Source organism: Haliotis rufescens, unplaced genomic scaffold (assembly GCF_023055435.1).
Source record: "Haliotis rufescens isolate VD_foot unplaced genomic scaffold, xgHalRufe1.0.p SCAF_11, whole genome shotgun sequence".
In the NCBI taxonomy this organism is placed as follows: Eukaryota; Metazoa; Mollusca; class Gastropoda; order Lepetellida; family Haliotidae; genus Haliotis; species Haliotis rufescens.
In genome coordinates, this window is record NW_025963791.1 from 34,008,805 (window position 1) to 34,030,557 (window position 21,753).

The window sequence follows — 21,753 nt, forward strand, 5'->3', positions numbered from 1 at the left end:
AATTCATGCCACCACTTGATATCAGCCTTTGCGCATACATTCAGCCTGGTATGGTGATTGGGTTTTTTAAGGGTATTACATAAGTCAATTAATCTGCGCATAAATGTGCGCCTTCCATGAACTACCTGTGCTGCCCAATTCAATTTACCTACAATTTCCTGAAGTTGACGCTTTGTTGCTTTCTTTTTCGTCACCCACTTCCCTAATATGTGCTTCAAGTCAAGCAATTTATCCGCAGGTAAGGATAAGGTACAGGTAGTAGAGTCAATCTCTATCCCTAGGAAAGTCAGTTTCTGAGTAGGTTCAACCGTTTTGCTTTCATTTATAGCAAAACCTAGATCAGTCAATAATCTTCTCAATGTCCTGAAGGCTTTCCAACACTCAGAGTTTGTTTTTGCAATGCATAGAAAATCATCAAGGTATACAACTACCACAAAACCTCTGCGCCTTAACATTCTACGAACAGATGCCGACAAACGGCTAAATATCTCAGGGCTCTTGGAAGCTCCAAATGGGAGCTTTGTGTCAATCATGTAGACTGGAAGTCTTGAGTTTTTGAACTGCCACAGCAGGCCGGTAGCTTCATAGCAGTCAGGATGTAACGGCACCACACGGTAAGCATTTTTCAGATCCAGTTTTGCCATGTATCCACCCCTCGGCAGAAGTTTGATTGCTTCGTCAATGGTTTGATATTTAAAAGATTGTGTCGTTGCATAATCATTGAGGCTGAGATCACATGGTCTAGAGCAATCATGAATTAAGCGTACCTTCCCAGTGCCTTTTGGTATTGCTCCCAAGCTACTAACAAGCTTTGGTTTTCTGTCTACAATAACATAATTGCCTCGGCTGATTTCCTCTGAAATTTGGTCTTCAACAATTGTTCGTAAAGACTCATCTGTGGCAGACTTGTAGTTTTTACAAAGAACATCACTAATTGTTACATTTTTATCAATAATCCAGAAACCATTTTTGATCCCATCAATCAAAAACTCACAATCACTGTCCTCTTCTAATTCCCTTTCCCACACGTTAGTACAATTCCCTATTGGGCTGGAGACTTTATTGTTTATAGGTACGAAACCGTGGTGGGATATCCTGGTGTTCAAATTGGCGATGCCTTTGATTGCAGCCTGGTACTATACATGTGTGTGCATACTTGCAGTTTGGGAACTTACAACCCGAGGGGTGCTGGTAATTAATGCAAATGGATCTGCCTGACTCATCTGTTGGACGATTGTCACTCTGAGAGCTGGAATGGGCATTCTGAAATGAGTTTGCTTTTCGGGGTTGGAATGTTCTCTTTTCTAAAAAGTAGAATAGGTCATGGAACGATATTTCACTCCAGCCGCACTGGGTCTGTGCTTGTCTCAATCTGTGTGCGTTGTCAAGAAGCATAACTGAAGGGATAGTATATGTTTGACAGAGATCCCCAATTTGAGCTGTGTATTCCAGATAGTCCTTAATTTCATCAATACCTGCTTTCCTGTGGTCGATCAATTTTGACAAAATACGGACATTGGCTGAAACCCACTGTGATAATGGCACATGTTCTGGAAGGGGTTTCCCCCTCGACGACCTTAGATACAGCTGTGCTGACCCATCACCTACTATAGGCGTCTCTTCGCTGGTCATTGATGACCTGGGCTTAGATACAAAGTCAGGAATTAGAAGTGGTTTCTCACCTCGTCCCTGTAGTGAAGCATTTCCGGGTTGTCCCATGTCTAACGACGTGGTGTGGTCTAGGAAGTCTTTGAGGTGTACATCCGACAAGCTGTTTACAAGGTCACTCAACTGTTTGTCACCCGCAAGTGTTTTTGTAGTGACAGGCGACGGCAGCGACTGTACTGGTTGCGGCGATTTCAACTGTTTTATTGCTTGAATTAGGATGTTCCGCTGACCTACGGACAATCTTAGTTCAGTAATGTCATCTAGTGACATCAAGCACAACGCAACTGGACTATCAATGTCTTCGTCATTCAAAATTTGTGCGGTCTTACTGTTCAGATGGCTGTCACTGCACCATTGTCGAAAGTCGAACTGACTTGGCTGTTCGTTTCCTTCGCCTTTTTTATTCACAGACATTCTTCTTTGAGTGAATTTAAACAAACAGACTGAGAAAAATCACCTGCACAACGTGTAGTTTGCAAGTTACGTTTGGCGCCTGTGACGTGTCCCTTGCAACAATAAAAAACAAATACCGCTTACAGCATTATCAGCCACTGACAGTCTGGATTGTCTCCCCTTGACTGTTAAATAAATGGACAGTAAATCAGATGCCATGGCATTGCCGTTTAAATTAAAATAAACTAAGGTTTATTTCTCACGTTATGATCCTGGTTATGGCCAGTAGACAAGGATCACCAGTGGGGCGGGTCTGAACCCACGACCAGCGAATCTTGGCGCGGTTGAGGTCCAAGAATTTCCAGAGAGATACAACAGTCGTTGCTACCCAGGATCTGACTGCAGTGAAGGGCTAATGCAAGGAACTGATGGGATAAGACCACAAATGTAGATTTATAGTTTGATAGTTTATTCAAATGTACATCTGTACAAATAAATCATAAATGTTAAGATACATTTGATCATTTCAACTGAAAATGGACATATTTTTTATTCAATTCTTTTATAGTTAATCATTGCTTAGAAAATACTATTTAGGTCCTGTCCATCTCATATCTGAAACTAAATAACAAATCAAAGCAGTACAACAGTGTTACAAAAAGGTATTGTTGCACTCAAAATTGACTCCTTGGAAGTTCCTTAATCATAAAAATGGAAAATGAGATTTCTTGATACACTGGAAAACTTCAAAGCACTGACTGTAGATTGTCGGTATTGCATGCACGTAAAGGGGGGGGGTAAATCCCACACATAGAAGTTTTCAACAAAACAATTAACATTAAATACAACTATTTACAAAAAAACAAATATCAACAGTAGGCAGAACATCTTAACTTCTGATTTGCTGAAATCAGTGGAGTTGGTTTTTCAATGTGTCTTGTAGGCCTCTAGAGTAAGGGAATAAAATTACTCACACTTCCCACAAGGATTAACAGCAGCATCACTTGCAAACAAGGTCTATTCATTCTGATTTTTTGACTATTTTTAAATTTTTTATATTTCCTACTTTCTGACTATTATGTTGAATGTCTACCTTGGTACTTGGTATTGCACTGTTTTACTTTGTGTGTTATGTTTTATTGCATGTTTTATAATCGATACAATATAGCCAAAATAACTTAACGTAAGAAGTTGTCTTCTAAATACAAAGTAGGACCTTTGTAACATAATAATAGAAACTGAAATAAACATTAGAACTATAGACAAAACAATAAATAAGGGACTAGTCATTTATTATAGGGGTGGGAGTGAGATTGGTCTTAGGACCCCTCCTAATCTCACTAACCTCCCCCATTGTAAATGACCAGTTTCTAAATTAATACAAATCACATTTTCAGAGGAGCTTTAATACGACTTGCTACACCAAGTAGAATCTTACATCATTACCATAATAGTATGGTAAAACACTGTCACCAAATGTGGATCAGAGTGTTTGTTTGTTGTTAAATGTCACACATTGCAATATTCCAGCTATATGATGGCGGCCTGTAAACAATTGAGTCTGGACCAGAGAATCCAGTCATTGATAATGTGAGCAACAATCCATGCCAACGGGTTTGAGGACACGAGTCATCGAGCCTGACAACCGATCCATTTGGTCGCCTCTTACGACATAGTTTGTTGCATCTTCTTGAATCAAGGAAGTTAACTGAGTGTAAAAGTCTGATTTCCACCCTTGCTGAACAAGGCTGAATCATTGTTGCTTGATTGTAGTGCAACCAGTGGCTATTACAAGTTATGTCCCTTCTATGTCCCTCCTATTGACCAATCAGATTCCACCTCTCATATCACTTGCATTTGCTTCAAACATAATGTCAGTGCCCATTCAAGATGATCTGATTGTTAATCAATTATTGTAATAAAACAGGTCTTACCACGGAAAGTGCACCAGGACTCTTAAATACGGACCAGTACTCAAGTACCATGTGGACTAGAACATCACGAGAAAGAACAGTAGATAAAATATTTTGTTATATTTTTCAGCCAGTTCAAATAAAAATTCACAAATGAATATTTACATGGATTTTTTAGGAAATATCTTTCAGCATTTTAGTCTGTTCGGAGACACACAGATAGAGGCTCATGTTTAAGTTACATTTATAACGTCACAATATCCAAGCAAAACAGAAAGAAAATACCTTCTTCCCGAGGCAAGGGTGTTAACTGGCTATAAAGGCCAGTTTCCACTCACTCGCCTCGGGAAGATGAGAAAATACAGAAAGAAAACTGGGTTAAGGATCATTACAGAAATGTCTGTCAAGCTAGAGCAGAAACAAACATTACCGAAGGAATTTAACTTGCCTTAGGGCACAATGATGTGATAATGTCAACAATATGCAACCAACAACACAAATGTGAATGACACAAGTTACGTCAACGCGTACTGAATAAAGATGTAGGGAGCGAGATGAGCATGCACTTAACACCATTCACAAGGCAAGAGCATCTAGTAGCCTATATCAAATTAGCCCACACATTTTTTATTTTTATGTTATGTCGCCCGCTGGTAATATAGTCCTAATACAATAAAAAATGTTATGTATAAAATTCCATGTCTACATCACTATCAGTGATTCAAGAGGCCGTTTGCAGTTTTAACTCCATCGCAGAGTGACTTTTAATGATTGACATTGCTATATATATTCAGGGATGAGAATGAATAATTTCCTTTTCAGCTGAAACTTCTTTGCAATGGAGCGTGGTCCATAATTTGGGGGTGTTTATGGGGGAAGCCATCAAATTTTAACAAATTTGTGGCCACTAAAATTCGCATTTTTTTTCGAAGATTCTCATCCCTGTATATTTATTTTTATTTCTACCGACCTTGTGTGGAAAAGCTGGGATAAATTCATGAAACAAAATTTAAAAAGTGTGGCCTTAGACTTTGATACAGGCTAGAGGACACTCTTGTCTTGGGAAGATGGCATTTAATTAGAGAACAAAGTGCATACGCTTCATCTGTTCATAAAAAGAATCGCTGGTATATATGTGGAAACAAATGCTATTGAGTCTGGTAATGTAATGTTAGGACCAGTAAAATTCACAAGATAATCATCCTTAACCACCTCCCTTTTAAGCAACCCAGCGTTCGAATTATGATGGTCCTGGGGTCCCTGAGGTTGGACCCTTTACTGTTTGAATCTAGGGACCCCCTTAACCTTTGAACATACAGGGTTACAGGGGGGTCGTCTTATACGTGGGGTCGCCTTATACACAGCGATATACGGTAAGGGCTGGGACAAGAACCTGTTAACTTTCACGCATTGCCTTGTTATGTCTGTCATTTGGTTATGTGGATATTCTAACGCACACCGATGAGAATGGATATTTTCCTTTTCAGTTGAAACTTCTTTGCAATGAAGCATGGTCCATGATTTGGGGGTGTTTATGAATGCAGTCATCATGTCCTGTCTGTTTCAAGAAAATATGCTAATATGATAAATAATCTAAAACAAAATCTTCATGACAGCTACAGGTCAGAAGGAATCCAATGACAATGAAACATCTAAAAACGACCAGAATATCGTCCCTTGTGGGACGTATTATTAATCCAAGGTAGCATGTCATTGTATGAGATTAAGACAATACATACTGACTCTACTTGAGCTGTAATATGCCTTGAAAAGTCTTTCTATGTTTTTTTCTATTGATAGGATGTAATGTACATGAGACAAGAGGGTATAAATGCTTGTAAACAATACTATTACTAAAATAATAATAATAATTATAATAAAACACAAATAAACATTCTTCTTCAACACTTGATTGAAACAAAAATTCTAAAATTAAATTTAGAAATGTTACTTGAGAATCTAAAATGCAACATAACCTTCATCGATGCAGTTTAAGTGCACATCGCATCATGTAATATTGAAACACGCATCAACTCGTGCATTAAATGCATACCACAGATTTGATAAAACTAAAATGACATGACTTGTTTCTCTATTATTTGAAGGGACAAACAAAACAAAATTCATTAATCCTCTGATAAACTAAATTGCTTAAATAAAGGATCTTGGAGTGTCTGTCATATTTCTTCTAATGCCAATCCTTCAATTAATGCCTAGTCTCTAAAGCAGGCAAATTTGAATCCTTTCAACCTAAGGCTTTATCTTTTTTCCAGTTAGTTTACAACACTGACCAACAACAAAAAATGAAATTAGAAAGAAAAAAATAATAATATTGACAAAAGTATTTTGGCTAATTGTTTCACAATTAGGTGAAATGGAAAACATACACAATGTTTTATCACTGCTGTTTGTAAGAAATGGTGAATAATATATGTATGAATAAAAAAATTATTTTAACAACAACAAAAAAAGTTTTCTCTAGGTATTGTTTCGCAATTATTCTTCTGTGATGGTGTGATCTCGAAGTTTATTTCATTCATCCGTTTAAGTGCTAATCTAGAAGTTGATTTTTTTTCTCTGACTAACCACATTGACTTTTGGGACAAAAAGTTTAAAAACCAACTTAAAAAATATAAAAGGCTAAATCATGCCGCCAATTAAGTCCGTCATTTGTGCAAGATGTTGGTAGAATGAGGTTGAGTATCTTATAATCGTTAGCCTCTTACAGATGCTTGGAGAGGGCTGTGTCAAAAATACATCTGGTAATTGTGAGAGAACACAGCAACTGTTGCAGCAGTGAGTTGACCACATCTCAGTGCCCCAACTGATGATCTCGGTGCTTCATGCTCTGTTCCTTCACTCTCTGCTCATACTGGCATCGGTCCTGGCTGCAACACAAACAGGACAAAGTTCAAATCATTTGGAAGATTTTATGAGTGCTTCTAGAAATTCTGATTTTGCACTCTGGCAAAGTTTGTTTGTTTGTTTGTTGTTTAACGCTGCCATCAGCAATATTCCAGCTACATGACGGTCTGTAAATAATTGAGTCTGGACCAGACAATCCAGTGGTTGATATCATGAGCATTGATCCACACATTTGTGATAAGATGACATGTATCAATCAAGTCAGCAAGTCTGACCATCCGATCCCATTAGTCGCCTCTTACGACAAGCATAGATGCCTCTTATGGCAAGCATGGGTCACTCTGGCAAAGAGTTCATTTATTTTCTTTCAGATGTACTGTCAGTCGTGACATATACGTCATGAGAATGAGTTAAGTGCCAACTCAGGGCCTGAAATGAGACAAATACACACTACCTGTTGAATGTTTTATCATCACCATTGTCAATGAAACATGATGTTAAGTGACCAAAGATAATGTGACTAGTAATCTGGAATTTCTACTTGAGTGAATGTTGTTTTAATGCCAGTCAGCATTATTCCAGTCAAAGTAGAGACAATTTATGGATAACAACTTCTTTATTTACTGAAAAGGCAATGTCTCAATCTCATTAAAATCAGATCTTAGTTCTCGCTATCACTAAACAAAGATCTGAGGACATCAACATTACGGGTCACGTCAAACCGACCTTGTGCGAATTTTGACCGACCAATGGAAGGACTGACAAGAAGTCGACATTAGCCAATCAGAAAGCAGCTTTCTCGTGCTTTACGGCACTAATTTCAAATTGGCAACTACGCTTCGAAACATATTTTGACAAATTCTCGATTAAAAGTTTGAAATCTGAACAAAAGAACATTCTGGAATGGCAAATATATGGTCTAGATTGTATGGATTCAGTCATTAAACCCGTAACTATCGTTCGGAATACCCCGTGTTAAAGTTTCGAGGTTGCATGATTAGAAATCACATTCCGACTGTCACTTTCATGATCTGGTAAGCCACGCTCTGATTGGTCGGATGAAAGGTCGTTCTGACGTGACCCCTAATGGGATGTCCTCAGATCTTTGTTTAGCGGTAGCGAGAACTAAGATCTGATTTTAATAATGTCTCGGTATAGATCCTTATACCATTGTCAAGCAAGCAGCCTTGCAAATCCATTGACTTCTAAGTAATGCCCATCAAACAATATTTCAGTTATATCTCATTAGCCTTTGAATAATCCAGTCCAGACAAGTGCATGCATGAACATCATGAACATTAGGCATACAATAACACTGAATCAGCCAAGTCATAGAGTCTGACTTTTCTATGACAGTGAGGAATGTCTTTCTTAGATGGCCTGTCAGAGGCGTTGTTTCCGTGCAGCAACATCGTCAACTGTGACAGTGGTGGTGTCAAGCACACAGAATATGGCCTAACTACAGCCAAGGGGTCCTGATTTGTTGACATGAGCTTTTTGCCAATTTCATAGAGGGGATCGAATATATTTGGAGGTGGCAACGTAATGATGTGGGCATTCATCTCTCACACTGGCGGAACAAACCTGTTCCAAGTGCAAGTGTGATGAAATCCAACAGCTACATGTTGTTCCCATTAAGAACACTGCTAAAATACTGTCGGAAACGTTAGAAAAATGCTTTTCTGGCTTCATTTTTTAAATACGAACCATGAAAATAGCATATATCAAAATAACGATAATCTACCTAATTTAGCCTATCCTAATTGACACTGTGATTAGCCTAAAATGGTACTTTTACAAGTAAGATGGTGATAAACTTAGACAACATATGTGTGTTGTCATGCATGTATGAAACGGCCTACATCCGGAGGTGATGACCTCACATCGGCCCATGCATTAGACTACATTATTATTATCATAATGGAGTCGCATGCACATATTCTATAATCCGTTTCATACTTCCCTAATAAGTAATTGGACTTAGTTTAAATCTGAACTTGCTGTTTCTCCTGTAAAATTATCCATAGGACTCCTTGTGATTGAAATACCTCAAGCCACAGGTAGGTAGATCGGTGGTTACTCGATATTTCAACAGTCTGTGAAACATTCTATTTTGTTTTAACAGGCAAAAAGTATTTTTCTAGCATTTCCAACACTACTTTAATGTCATCTATTTATACAATGTTAGACCGTAGATCAGCAGCATTCCTATGGAAGCACAATGTACATGTCTTCCCACCAGATCTGAACCTGATAGAACATCTATAGTACAAGTTGGATCGCTGTTTACAACAGCAGCATCCTGAACACCAGACTGTAGGCTACTAGCTGCAACAGCAGACTTCATGGGGACCACATTGTACAGGTCTTTCCGTGGCCCTCTAAATTGTCATGTTTTAACCTAACAGAACATCTGACAGGTTGGATTGCTGAGTACAATCCTGAACCACAGCTACAAACCTTGTACATTCACTATTGCAGAGTTGGGTAACATTCTCCAATATGTGATTCCATAACCATTTTGTCCATGAGCAAGGCAATACTTGACGTTAATGGTCGACACGAGAGAAATTGAGTTCTCATGACCTTGACCTTTGTAATGTTTGTGTAATGTCTTCACATAGGAGACGTTCCACTGATATATTGTTTGCAATGTTTGTTGTTTACGCTGCACTCGGCAATATTCCAGCTATAAGATGACGGTCTGTATATGATCAAGTCTGGACCAGACAATCCAATGACTGACATCATGAGCATCGATCCACGCAATTGGGATGCAATGACATGCATCAACTAAGTCAGCAAGCCTGACCACCCGATCCCGTTAGTTGCCTCTAACGACAAGCATAGTCACCTTATACGGATGGCAAGCATGGGTTGCGGAAGACAGATTCTAATGTCATCATTCATCAAGTGTTTATATATGCAGTAATTTTGATACTTTCCACATCAAATATTGTGTATGCTTTTCACTTTTTAGGAGGTTAAATAGTTTTGGCTTATTTAGCCAAGTTTATTTAGTCAAAATAATTACGTCAACTATTAGTACCACTCTGGGTCATCTGGTAGAATTGCAGCACCAACAGTAATAGCCAGTGTCGAGTCAACAGCTTCACTCTTCGCGAATGCAGGGTTTGTTGGTTTGACTGTTTAACGCCGCACTCAGCAATATTCCAGCTATATGACGGAGGACTGTAAATAAATGAGTTGACCAGACAATCCAGTGATTGACATCATGAGCATCGATCCACGCAATTTGGATACGATGACATGTACCAACCAAGTCAGCAAGCCTGACCACCCAATCCCATTTGTCGCCTCTTACGACAAGTGTAGTTGCCTCTTACGGCAAGTATGGGTTGCTGACAATCTATTCTGACCCGGATCCACAAGTGCAAGATTTGTCCATGATGACCGACGTCAGCGGCAGGCTAACAATGTATAAAAGGGCATATTCCTGATATCTAAATTTCTATACTGCCATTCCTTTTGTCTTGTCGTAATTGGCTCATGAATGTTCAATACCAGAGCTAGGTCATGTCTCTTATTTGTGATAGTGAGTGAATGAGTATGGTTTTACGCTGCTTTTAGCAATATTCCAGCAATATCCTGGCAGGGGACCCCAGAAATGGGCTTCACACATTGTACCCATGTGGGAAATCGAACTCAGGCAGTCAGCTTGACAAGTGAATGCTTTTACCACTAGGCTACCCCACAACCCCTATTTGTGACAGATCTGTGAATGTGTCGCGAGCAGAAATTGGGTTTAACATCAGTCAAGAATATTGCACTTATATTGATACCCCACTCAGACACAGTATACTGTTTTATCCCCATAATGCCGAACATCAGGCAGGGTAACAAAAAGTACCATCTTCTTGTGTCTTTTGGTATGACACAACAAAAAGTACCATCTTCTTGTGTCTTTTGGTATGACACAGCCAGGGATCAAACCACCGACCTCTGGTCTCCAGGCAGATGCTCTATCCACCAGATCACGGCAGAAATATTCTCAAGTGATGTCCAGCATACAATATTGTGACTTCATCAAGAGATGCGGACCATTTAATAATTAAGGTTTCTACTCGATTCGCCTTAACCTGTTTACTGTCTACCCCTAATGCACCCATTTCTTTTATATCATGGCATGTGAGCTCAATGTGGAAGGCAAGTCTTAAGTGATGTAGTCTTAAATGTTAGCCACCAACAAGTGGGGATCATAATCAGGGTGAATTTAGGAATCAAATCCTGGCAGATCCTGCCAATTCTAAGGGACACAACTTTGTGTTTAAGTGTCTTACAGTCAGCACTATCTCAGCTGCAGCATTTCAGCCCAGAACAGACAAACCAGTGAAGGAATGTTCCACCATGGTGAATTGTTGTGCCTAAGACCAGTGTGCAACAAAATGTTCAGTTTCCCTCATTCTTCCATGAGTGAGTGTGTTTTTATGCCGCTTTTAGCAATATCATAACAACATCATGGCAGGATACTCCAGAAATGGGCCATTCTTCCATGAATGATAATAAATAATAATAAACAACTTACACAAAATATATTAAAAATAACATAATCTCTTGTATGATGTTGCTGTGAAATAATTTATTGTACTCCATTTACAGTAACTTGTGTAGCACTGTACAACATAGGACCGAAGCCACTACGTCCGTACAGGGCAGTGCAGGATCAATGCACAGGAGCACTAGTATCTAACACAGAGATGATACACATAAAACATTCAAAGCGTTTGGTTAAACATGTAAAACCATGCAACAATGAAGAATGAGAAATGCGATTGATGAGAATGTTTTGAATATGTATCTAAAATGTAAACCTGATCCACAAACTGCAAGGTGATACCAACCAATGTGATTATGCTCCATACACGATGAGGCTTATATCAGAGGAATGCAGCTACACAGATATGAAGGATTCCTATAGGCATGTCACGGACAACCTTCTCCAAATAGTTTACTGATGTTCAGTAATGTACTAATTTCTTGTTGGAAAAACTATCAAGATATGTATTGTGAAGACATTAACATTTAAATACCATGCAGCCTTGTTTCTATCAAAATGGTTACAAGGCAGAACCTAACAAAGACTAGGAAACTTAACCATGTTAATTCAGACAATGTATTTCTTTTTATTAAAAAACTGTTATACCAGATTTAAGCTACTAACATAGCTACAGTTTGGGAAAGGAAACTGATGACTTCCTTAGTAAGGGCACTGTCAAAAACTTCCTCCAAGTAACTTGCAGCAGCAATGACTAGCAATGATATTTAATATTTAATAAAAATATTTATCAAAACAAACGACTGTTGTAAGTCTTTGCAAGAATGTTTTCAGTCTTCATTCTTTTCAAAAACTTTGTTGGTATAATAATTAGATATGAACAAAGCTTTCGGACTAAAATGAAATGTCAGACCACACATGCCGTATGGGAACCCAAGATCGGTTCTTCATTGATGTCTACACAGTTTCATTGTCTTCATGATTATTCAGATGACCCAGGACTGTTTGGGCACATGTGGCAACTGCTAAACCACAGGGAACTTGTGCAGTCAAGCAGAAACCATGTGTCATTTCACCAGATAAGAGTTCCAAGTAAGTTCATGTTATAAGTGTTACATTTGCGCATTGGGGTCCTTCAACTGTACACTCTGTTCTTTGACTCTCCTCTCATACTCCTGTCTATTCTTACTGTAAACAAAAGAGAAAACCAAGTTATATCAACACTCCTATCGAGATTAGAGACGTTTCCAGGTTACCTAAAACCTTATATACATATATCAATGGCTTGTCAAACACCACTTTATATTATTGTAACCGTTGATAGGAGTCTTCAGAGCAAAACAATTACATTTTTGGAAATGTTATGCTGTGCATTGATATTGAATGACTGTCAGAATTTTAAACCAAAAAAATGAAAAATCATGGATATACTGGAAATCTTGAAATTTGAGCGTGAATTACATGCGTAAAAAGCGAGTGGTCTTTGTCCTCACTGATGATACTTCGCATTTATGTCTCCAAAATTACTATCAACAATTAAACGGCCTCACTGCACACTTTGGATAGCAAAAATACCAATTTCATCATAAACACAACCACGGTTTATTGAGCAGCAGTTGTAACAAGTATACAACAATGTCATTCAAACAATAGGAATTACACAATAGGCATCCGGTTAGTTTTCACTGCTGGGGTCAAGTATCATTGTGGGATATGTGTTATTCCACGAGGGGGGATGGGGTAGGGGAAGGGTGAGTCGTATTGATACTGAATCGCACTTTTAGCTAGGGGTCAGCAGACATATTAATTTGGAGACACATTAATTTCAAGATTTACAGTATACTAAGGAAGGGAACTCTCCAAGTCATTTGCATGAGAATGTACACAGTTGATATTTTCAAAAGCAATCACCAAAAACTGCCACAACACCAGCAAACTTCCAGGTAAACCCAAACTAGAAACGTTAGTGGCTACTGTTTACATGTAGCACTCAACAATAACTTAGAAATAAATTTTGAAATTAAGCACAATTCTGTGACTCATATCATGACAATATCCATTCCACCAAACAAATTGACACGTATTACGGATTCACATGTTTTGGCAATATATTTTCACACAGGTTTAATAGAGAAAGCCAAAAGGAAATTATAGCAGCATAATATAGGTGTTCAAATCTCAACAAACTCAGGACTTTAGTTGAGGGAGAGTCAGAAGTACACGAATGCATCTTTCTTTCACAAACCTACCAGACAAAAGTTGCAGTATTCCGTTCTCTTACACTGAAACTACTAACTTGAAAAATAGTTAGTTATCCTTATTTCAAGATGAGCAGTGTTAATATTAGATGTTAGTGACGAAAGTTTTCGTTCTCACACAAAAAGAAAAAACTATATATGGAATAAGCAGTATTAAATTAGGTTTGAGTATGTGTTTCAGCTGATAAGATTGAAACCAATAATCTGGTGAAACGAGACAAGTTCCTCTCTAGGACTGGGTCAGTAAACGTCTAAATCAGTATGGCCATGTGTTTGCCTTCTGTGAACTTCTCAGTACATCAGTTCATAGTGTTGCCAATTGGAGAAATTTGACGACGTTAAAAAGCTGAAAATTTATGTCATTGAGCATGACATGCAAATATTTTTATCAACTAATACTTAATGTCAAATGAACATATGTAGAACACCTTGAAACATCCTTCAAAAAAGTTAACATAACAATCACATATTAAAATGGATATGATTTATAATCAAAACAGAATAAGCCAATTACTTCCAAGAGGCGATGGTATAACTTACAACTGCAATTTCATATACAGTTTAAACATGGCGTTAACAATATTTGAGATGGAACAAAATATTGTCTGCAATAAGCCGAATTTCAATCATCATGCAGCGCCTAATGAGGAGTTAAGAATTAATTTCAAAAGGTCACTGACAGTTTTTGCAAATAAATTCAGGAACTTACCAGTAAATGGTGTATGCTTCAGCCTGAGCAGGGTCCTTGATGTTTGGCTCGTTCAGTAGCTCCTGAATCCCTAATAGTATCTGGAACAGATATACATGGATACATTGCCTTTCTTTACTAAAACATACTTACGAGGTAAGGTATGTGAGTGAGTGAGATAATTTGGTTCAACATGTTTTGAACATTATTCAGTTATTACATGGCATGGCAGCTTGATGTTGGAGGAAAGCCCAAAGTGATGCATGTTGTAGACGACCACTTTGGCGAAAAATGTTTCTCACGCGTCTAAGGGATGCAACTCTGCACGGTGAATTACGGCAAGTTAAACAGTAGTACTGGCCATGCCCCCTAGATATGTGAAGGTCAATTAACACTTCCTTGTTATCTTGGAATTATCCTTTTGATACTATTATTAGACTTTTAGAGACCACATTTCTATTAAAAAAACATCTATATAAAAACATGTCATCTAAACCATGTCCACACGTGGCATACCTAACTTAAATCAGAGTGCATACATAATTATCACCTACAATGACCATATATAAAACCGCAGCTCTTAATCAAATTTTGACAGAAGTTTACAGAATTTAGGAACACATATTATGTCATAGAGTGCAGCCCAGCAGATTGTTTTAGCTCTTGCAGGTGAGTGATTTGAAAGTTGCATCACTTTTAACAATATTCCAGCCAGATCATGGGAGGGTCATACAGAAAGGGTTTCAAACACTGTACTTAAGTGAGAGATTAAACCCAGCTATTTGATTTACAAATGACACAGGGTCTCAGAAAATGCAACTAGCCACAGGTAAATGAATTATGGAAACAATAAAATACCAAGTTCATGGTACTTACTGCTGAAACAAGAATCAGATTTATTGGAATACTTACTGGTCAAGTGACCCATTATCTATGATTATCAGGGGCGGTGGGGTAGCCAAGTGGTTAAAGTGTCTGCTCGTCAAACCAAAGGCCAATTCAATTCCCCCATGGGTACAATGTGTGAAGCCCATTTCTGGTTTCTCCCACCGTATAGCTGGAATATTGCTAAAAGCGGCGTAAAACCCAACTCACAGAATCACAATGATTATCAATGATTATTCATGATTATCAATGATGTGCCTAATTCGCAGTAATAGAGATGCATGGGCGATTAGTTTTGCTTCAGGAATCAGAACTGCTCGTATGTAATTTAATGCCAACTTACTCTCACGAAAGATATAAATGGGTATAACACTTGGTATTATTTCTCTGATACATGTTTCATATTTTAATATCAGAGCTCAAAATAGCTTTTTGAGCAATTGAGTTTTTACTCTGGGGTTTCTATTTTAATTGGGTCATTACATTTTTCATCTATTCACCTGTTTTCTTTCTTTTTGGGGGGGGGGGGGGGAAGGGGTGTCTTCCCCAAAAATTAGTGAAAGTTTTAAGATCTTAAAAAATGAAATAATGTTTTAGATGTATATAACTGTTCTAAATATAATATAGGCTTGACTTGGAAAGTAAATTAGCTCGTAAATGTGTTTCGGAAATTAGCTCCTTTGTACGCATGCTGAAAAAGCTTCATTGGGTATTTACACACGCTGTTTTCATACATATGAGTTTTTCATTTAATGCATGTGTTTCTGTATGCAAGTTTATTAAACGTAATTGGGTTTTGAATACTTTTTTTTGGTGGGGGGTGGTATTTAGCTTTGTTGTATAATTTGTTTGTTTCTTGTTTAACGCCACACTCAGCAATATTCCAGCTATATGAAAGTGGCCATATTATATATGTAAGATCAGCAGAGTGAGTGAAGGGCGTTGTGAGGAAAAGCTTTGTTGTTTGCAGTCTGGTTTTGCCTAAAAAGATAAAACTATTGGCTGTGGATAGTCATTAAGAACTGGGTCACCCATCAAAGTACTAAACATGTATCCGATCCCAATTGTTCTTGCAATTTAAGCATGTGCATTCGAGATGATCAATGACATGTCAACAGGTTGCCAGGTTCTAGGGTACCTGTTTTATTGTAACAGCTGGCCTCCAGTCCTTCTCCTCATCCAGCAAGGACAAACACACTGTTCCTGATGGATACACATTCGGGTGGAACAGTGGAGGCTCAAATTTACCTTAAAAAAAAAGAACAAACCTCCATTAGAAATCACGAACATATTTTGTAAGTCTCAGGAGTCATGTTAGACAAGGTAGACACAATTTTATGGATAACAACTTCTTTAACATGTTTAATACTGTAAATAGCAACCGTTGTCAAGCAAGACTGAATGAGGGACACTGGATGACACGGATAACATACTCAATATATAAAGTGTATGATATCTGATTCGCAAGACTTACATTTTGGGGGTGTACTGGGATAGTCCTCCTTGAAAAGCATTCTGAGCGTGTAAAGTCCATTCTCCCATGGCGTCTGAAACAGTTCAGCCCATCTTACATGACAATTCACATTACAATGACTATTGGCCCTATCAACTATAAGCTGCAAGTGGCCTAATGTTCAGTGATTTCAGCAGTTCCTTCTGTACCTACAACATTCTTCTTGAACTAAGTTACCATAATAACAACCCTTTGTGTTGGTACAACAATTTCTGCTTCATCATAATCCAACAGAAGACATGAATTCAAAACTGTAAACTCTTGAGGATCATTTCCAGTCTTTGAAGAGGGAATACAATCTGGTAAAAGTGCAACTAATGGATTGGATTCTGAGTGTTCAACTTATTCATGTAGTTATTATACCTTCGTATCAGCTTTCAACCTTGAATTTGACGAAATTTCTTTCTTAAAGACTAGTCCAGAAAAAATGCATATCCCATACTCCACTGGTTCTTAGAGTTGGTAGCTAGTCCTGCTTGAAGAAGACTTTTTTGCTATGTTCACATTTTCTGTAAATTATTTTCAGTTCCAATTTGTAGTAAAATGGACGTGCCCACAAATGCAACTAGTCAGTAAGGACTTCCATCTTTGGATTTGTACTTGTCCTCAGCCGAATTTATTAGCATGATTAGTATTGGGCTAGCAGTCAAGGATGAATTTTGACGGCTACCTTCAGGCTAACATAATAGTTTGGGTGTCACATAATGATATGCCTCCTCAGGCTCCTGACCCCATTAAGATTACTGAACAATTTCTCATAAATAAATTTGCCAAGTATTGAGATTTCAATTTGATAACAATACGACGCATAATGGTGTGTAGTGGGTAAATTGATAATCCCAACCCAAAATGGTGTGTAGTGGGTAAACTGAACTATACACTGAATCATGACAATATGTGGTACATACCCCTTTCTTTCCTGGGATCTTACATTCCCAGTTCAGTAGATTCATTGTACCATCTGCATTCTTTACTGGCTTGGCAACAAAACCCTACAGCAAAACGAAACAGATTAACAAATATTTACACAACATGAAAGACATTAACTACACCAACAATTTACAACGGGACATTTCACTTAATTGTACTTTCATTAATTAACTTAATCTATGCATAGTCAGTACAAAGAAGACCTCAAAGATTGACTAATCAATCAGTATTTCTAAAGATCAATATTGTGGACTTCACAACTCATCTGAGAAACTTTTACCACAGAAAAGTATACATCACATCATTCTACATATATGATAACATAACATGAAGACTAAAAATTATCCTAAGCTGATCATCAGTCTTTAGCCTGGTACCAGTAGTTGTGATTGATCATGCTTTATAACTACAGTAAACTATGATTATAACGAACTCAAGGGGACCACTTACCGTATTCGACGTAATAAGCGCCCAGGGCGCTCTCAAAATTAGAAATAGGGGGTTATCATTAGAATACTATTTTTGTTGAAAGATCAATTTCGTGGTTTATGCTGACAGTCTGAAATGTTTATATACGACAGATATATTTTTCCAGAATTTAACTGCCCATAATTAAGGGTGCATATAACACACGAGTGCGTATTATACGCGAATAAATAAGTCTTGTGTACATTAATCAATCGGAAGGGGTGCTAATTGGGATTGTTCACTAGCCAATATTAGCAAATATCGCCGTGGGCGCTTATTAGAGCGGGGCGCTTATTACGTTGAATACGGTATTTTAGTTTGTAACATTATATGCATATATACAGAATATATACAACTGGCCAGCACTAAAAAATAAGTTTGTTATATCAGTCAGTTTGTTATAAGCGTGTTCGTTACTGTAATGTCAGACACTAGTTCCAGTTGTATCACATTTGTCAACTCAGAAACAAAGACTCTGAAAACAATTTTGGCCCTGAAACAGCTGGTGGGTAAATATCAGAGCAGCACTATCATGTGGAAATTTGGATACTCGTGTGTGTTGATTCCAAACACTTTACTTTGTTGGGTTATAAAAATAAATATTAAGTTACTCACAAATGGATGGTCCTTTCTCCATCCTTTTCTCTCTTCTGCTAGACGACCAAGCGCAATTCCTGAACCTGACATGGTGTTTTTTTCTACAAGATATAAACAGTGTATGCAGCTGATTTTCTTTTACTGAAACAAAGTATGGTAGAGATGGTGAATCTTACAATGGGGCAGTCAAAGGCAGTCTCCCATTCATCATGAGTGAGGTGATCAGCTAACTAAATAGCAGGTGAGGCCTATCTTTAGAATACAGTACCACAAACTTTTTCAAACATGTCACAATACGTTATGACGTAATTTGTGAAATTATGTTGCCAGATACACTGGCGAAACAATCCCCTATGACATTAGGGATCATCGAGTGTGCGTAAGCTCCTCTCAGTGATCTATCATCTCTACATGTGATGTGATTGAATAATGTTCAGAGTTTTCAATGCGTTTACTAAATTTAGCCTGCTACGGCTCATTTTATAACACATGCCAGTTTATGAAACAGAGCTACAGATAAGCAGCGCATTTGCGTAAAATACCCCCTAGAAATATTCAAAACCCAATTATTTTTAATTAACTTGTGTACAGAAACGCATGCATTAAAAGAAAAACTCAAATGTATAAAAACAGCATGAGTAAATACCCAATGAAGCTTCTTCAGCAGGCGTACAAAGGTGCTAATTTCCGAAACACAATTACGAGCTAATTCACTTTCCAAGTCAAGCCTATATCCTAAGAACAGTTATATACGTCTAAACCATTATTTCATTTTTCAAAATCTTTAAAATGATCATTAATTTGGAGAAAAAAAACAATAGATTGATGAATAGATGAGTGAAAAAATATTGGTTACCCAATGAAAAATATAATAACCCAATAAGTATAGAAATCCCAGAGTAAAAACTCAATTGCTCAAAAAGTTATCTGGAGCTCTGATGAAAGCATTTTTATTTTCAATATATATTTTTTTTCAGTTTCATTTCAACTCCGGCAGATGAATGAATTGTAAAATAGGAACTAATATGCATACCATATTCAACTTAATTAGCGCCCTGCACCAATAAGTGCCCACAGCAGTATTTGCTAAGCATGCACAATAGTATTATTTGTGAGCGAGTGAGTATAGTTTTACCCAGCTTTTAGCAATATTCCAGCAATATCAGGGTAGAGGACACAAGAAATGAGCTTCACACATTGTACCCATGTGGGGAATGGAACCCGGGTTTTCGGCGTCGAGCGAACGCTTTAACCACTAGGTTACTCTACCGCCCCAGTATTATTTGTAAGAGACATATATCTCTAAGCATGCTAAGGGGTAAAGACAGATCCTTTTCTGTGTTTGCCTATCATGGGGCTTCTTTTGTAATAAACCATTTAGATATGTATTAACATGGATGATACAAGGCTTTGTGAGCTGTGAAGGGGGTCTAAGGGGGTTGTACTACTTCTAATGCATTTTCAAGCATTGGAGCTGAAGACAAAAAGCCTGCAAATAAATGCACTTGTCATGGTATTCTTGTTTATTTTATTGTTTTCATATTTTCAGTGGCATTTAATCTCTTCACAAAACTGTCAAGTATATATATATATATATGGCGACAGTACTGCAAATGAAGGAATGTTGTTTAAAGCTCCAGTCAGCAATATCACAGTTACCCGTCACACTTCACGTGTACAAAATTAAGCACAAAATTCAAGGGGACCTTGTGATAACCCAAATGTTTAAGGGTTTTAAAATGTAGGGTGTACCTAGACAAATACTACACAGGCAAGCCATACCAGTGATCAATAGCATGAGCCATTATCCATGCCGCAACCATCCCATGTGTGGATCATTGCTTATGCTCTCAACCTCTGGTTTGCCTGCCCAGGACTCCATTATTTACAGGTCAGTGTCACATAGCTGGAATATTGTGGAGTCAACAACATTCACTGTGTCTCATTTCTTGAATTGATGAGTGACAGGTGTTCTCGTGTAGAGTTTTAACTAACTTAACCCCAGGAATAGTAACATAACTACAGAGGTAGAATAGAAAGAAGTTACGCCCGTACCTAAGAGAGTCAATATGACATTGACAATAACTAGTCGTCTATTATGAAGCGTAAACGTACGTAAACGTTATGTATATCCGGGGAAGAAACGTGACTGTCAGTGCCATGCCTTACAATAATAGTAACATGTTGACTTGTTGAACAATGATCCACAATGTAAGTCACACACTACAGACACAAGAGGATAACCTTAAAATAACGAAGATGTACGGGAAGTTTTAAAAGGAATTAGTGTTCTTTCGGGGAGATATTACAAAGCTGAAATGTGTTCTCTCCAAAATAAAATAAAAATCAAGATAATGGATCGACGTCTGCTTTTACGTGAATCTTAAAATATTCTCGGAACATAAATTATCACACGTACTTTTCACAATGACAGACTATGGAGCTTAAATTAATCAATGCCGATACAGATGTACTTTTCACAACATCAGGGAAGCACATTCGGCTGAAATTATCATGAGAGTTTTCCCTCCACTTACCATCAAATTCTGTCGCACACTGGTCTCGGAACGAATCACGTGATCGAGAATGTACGAGAAAAACACGTATTGTATTTTCCTAAAAACTATCGACTAAGAAACAATTTCTCTTGCATCCACGTTGATGTTGATAGCACGAACACGAAGAGTTAAAGAAACACACTTCCTCGTCACCATATATTTCGACATGTAAAACAGCTGATAGTAAACGATGAATCAGTGAGGGGATACAGTAACCTCAGATATTCGCCCTCCACCTTTTATAGACAAAAGGTTAAAAATTACCAAAGCACTTTAGCCCAAGTATGGTTTAAATTACTGCATTTTCTGAAATGGAAGAAAGTCTCAGGACATCTTATTATTATATTTTATAACTACAATCTAACAACTGTTTTTTGGGTTTATTTTTGTTTAAGATATGTTCATTTCAGAGACTAAGTGTTAGTCTTCTGCTGCAGTACAGAAGTCTCTTAAGTAATTTTTTTTATTGTTGTTGACTACACTATGGTATGTTATATTTGG

General features: G+C 37.7%; 1 protein-coding gene across 2 annotated transcripts; it reads right to left on the bottom strand.

The window, feature by feature from the left end:
• Positions 1–2,513: 2,513 nt before the first annotated feature.
• On the bottom strand, positions 2,514–21,299 carry LOC124151220 (SUMO-conjugating enzyme UBC9-B-like). Of its 2 annotated transcripts, none has more exons than XM_046523580.2 (7): positions 21,232–21,299; positions 18,713–18,795; positions 17,608–17,691; positions 16,661–16,733; positions 16,325–16,434; positions 14,323–14,402; positions 2,514–6,862 (listed from the first exon to the last, which is right to left on the bottom strand). In XM_046523580.2, exons 2-7 carry the CDS (start codon positions 18,782–18,784, stop codon positions 6,787–6,789), a joined length of 495 nt encoding a protein of 164 aa, XP_046379536.1. In that variant the 5' UTR covers positions 18,785–18,795; positions 21,232–21,299; the 3' UTR covers positions 2,514–6,786. The 2 variants fall into 2 exon arrangements, with proteins under 2 accessions (XP_046379536.1, XP_046379537.1); XM_046523581.2 differs by lacking the exon at positions 2,514–6,862 and adding an exon at positions 11,420–12,543 and having other exon boundaries at positions 21,232–21,298.
• Between the last annotated feature and the right edge of the window lie 454 nt (positions 21,300–21,753).

Coding starts and splice junctions, on each gene's coding strand:
- LOC124151220 (XM_046523580.2), bottom strand. CDS start 18,784: ATGTCAGGTTCAGGAATTGCGCTTGGTCGTCTAGCAGAAGAGAGAAAA. Junction 14,403..16,324: donor CAGCTGTTACAATAAAACAG/GTACCCTAGAAC, acceptor TATCTGTTCCAG/ATACTATTAGGGATTCAGGA. Junction 6,863..14,322: donor GAAGCATACACCATTTACTG/GTAAGTTCCTGA, acceptor TTTGTGTTGCAG/CCAGGACCGATGCCAGTATG.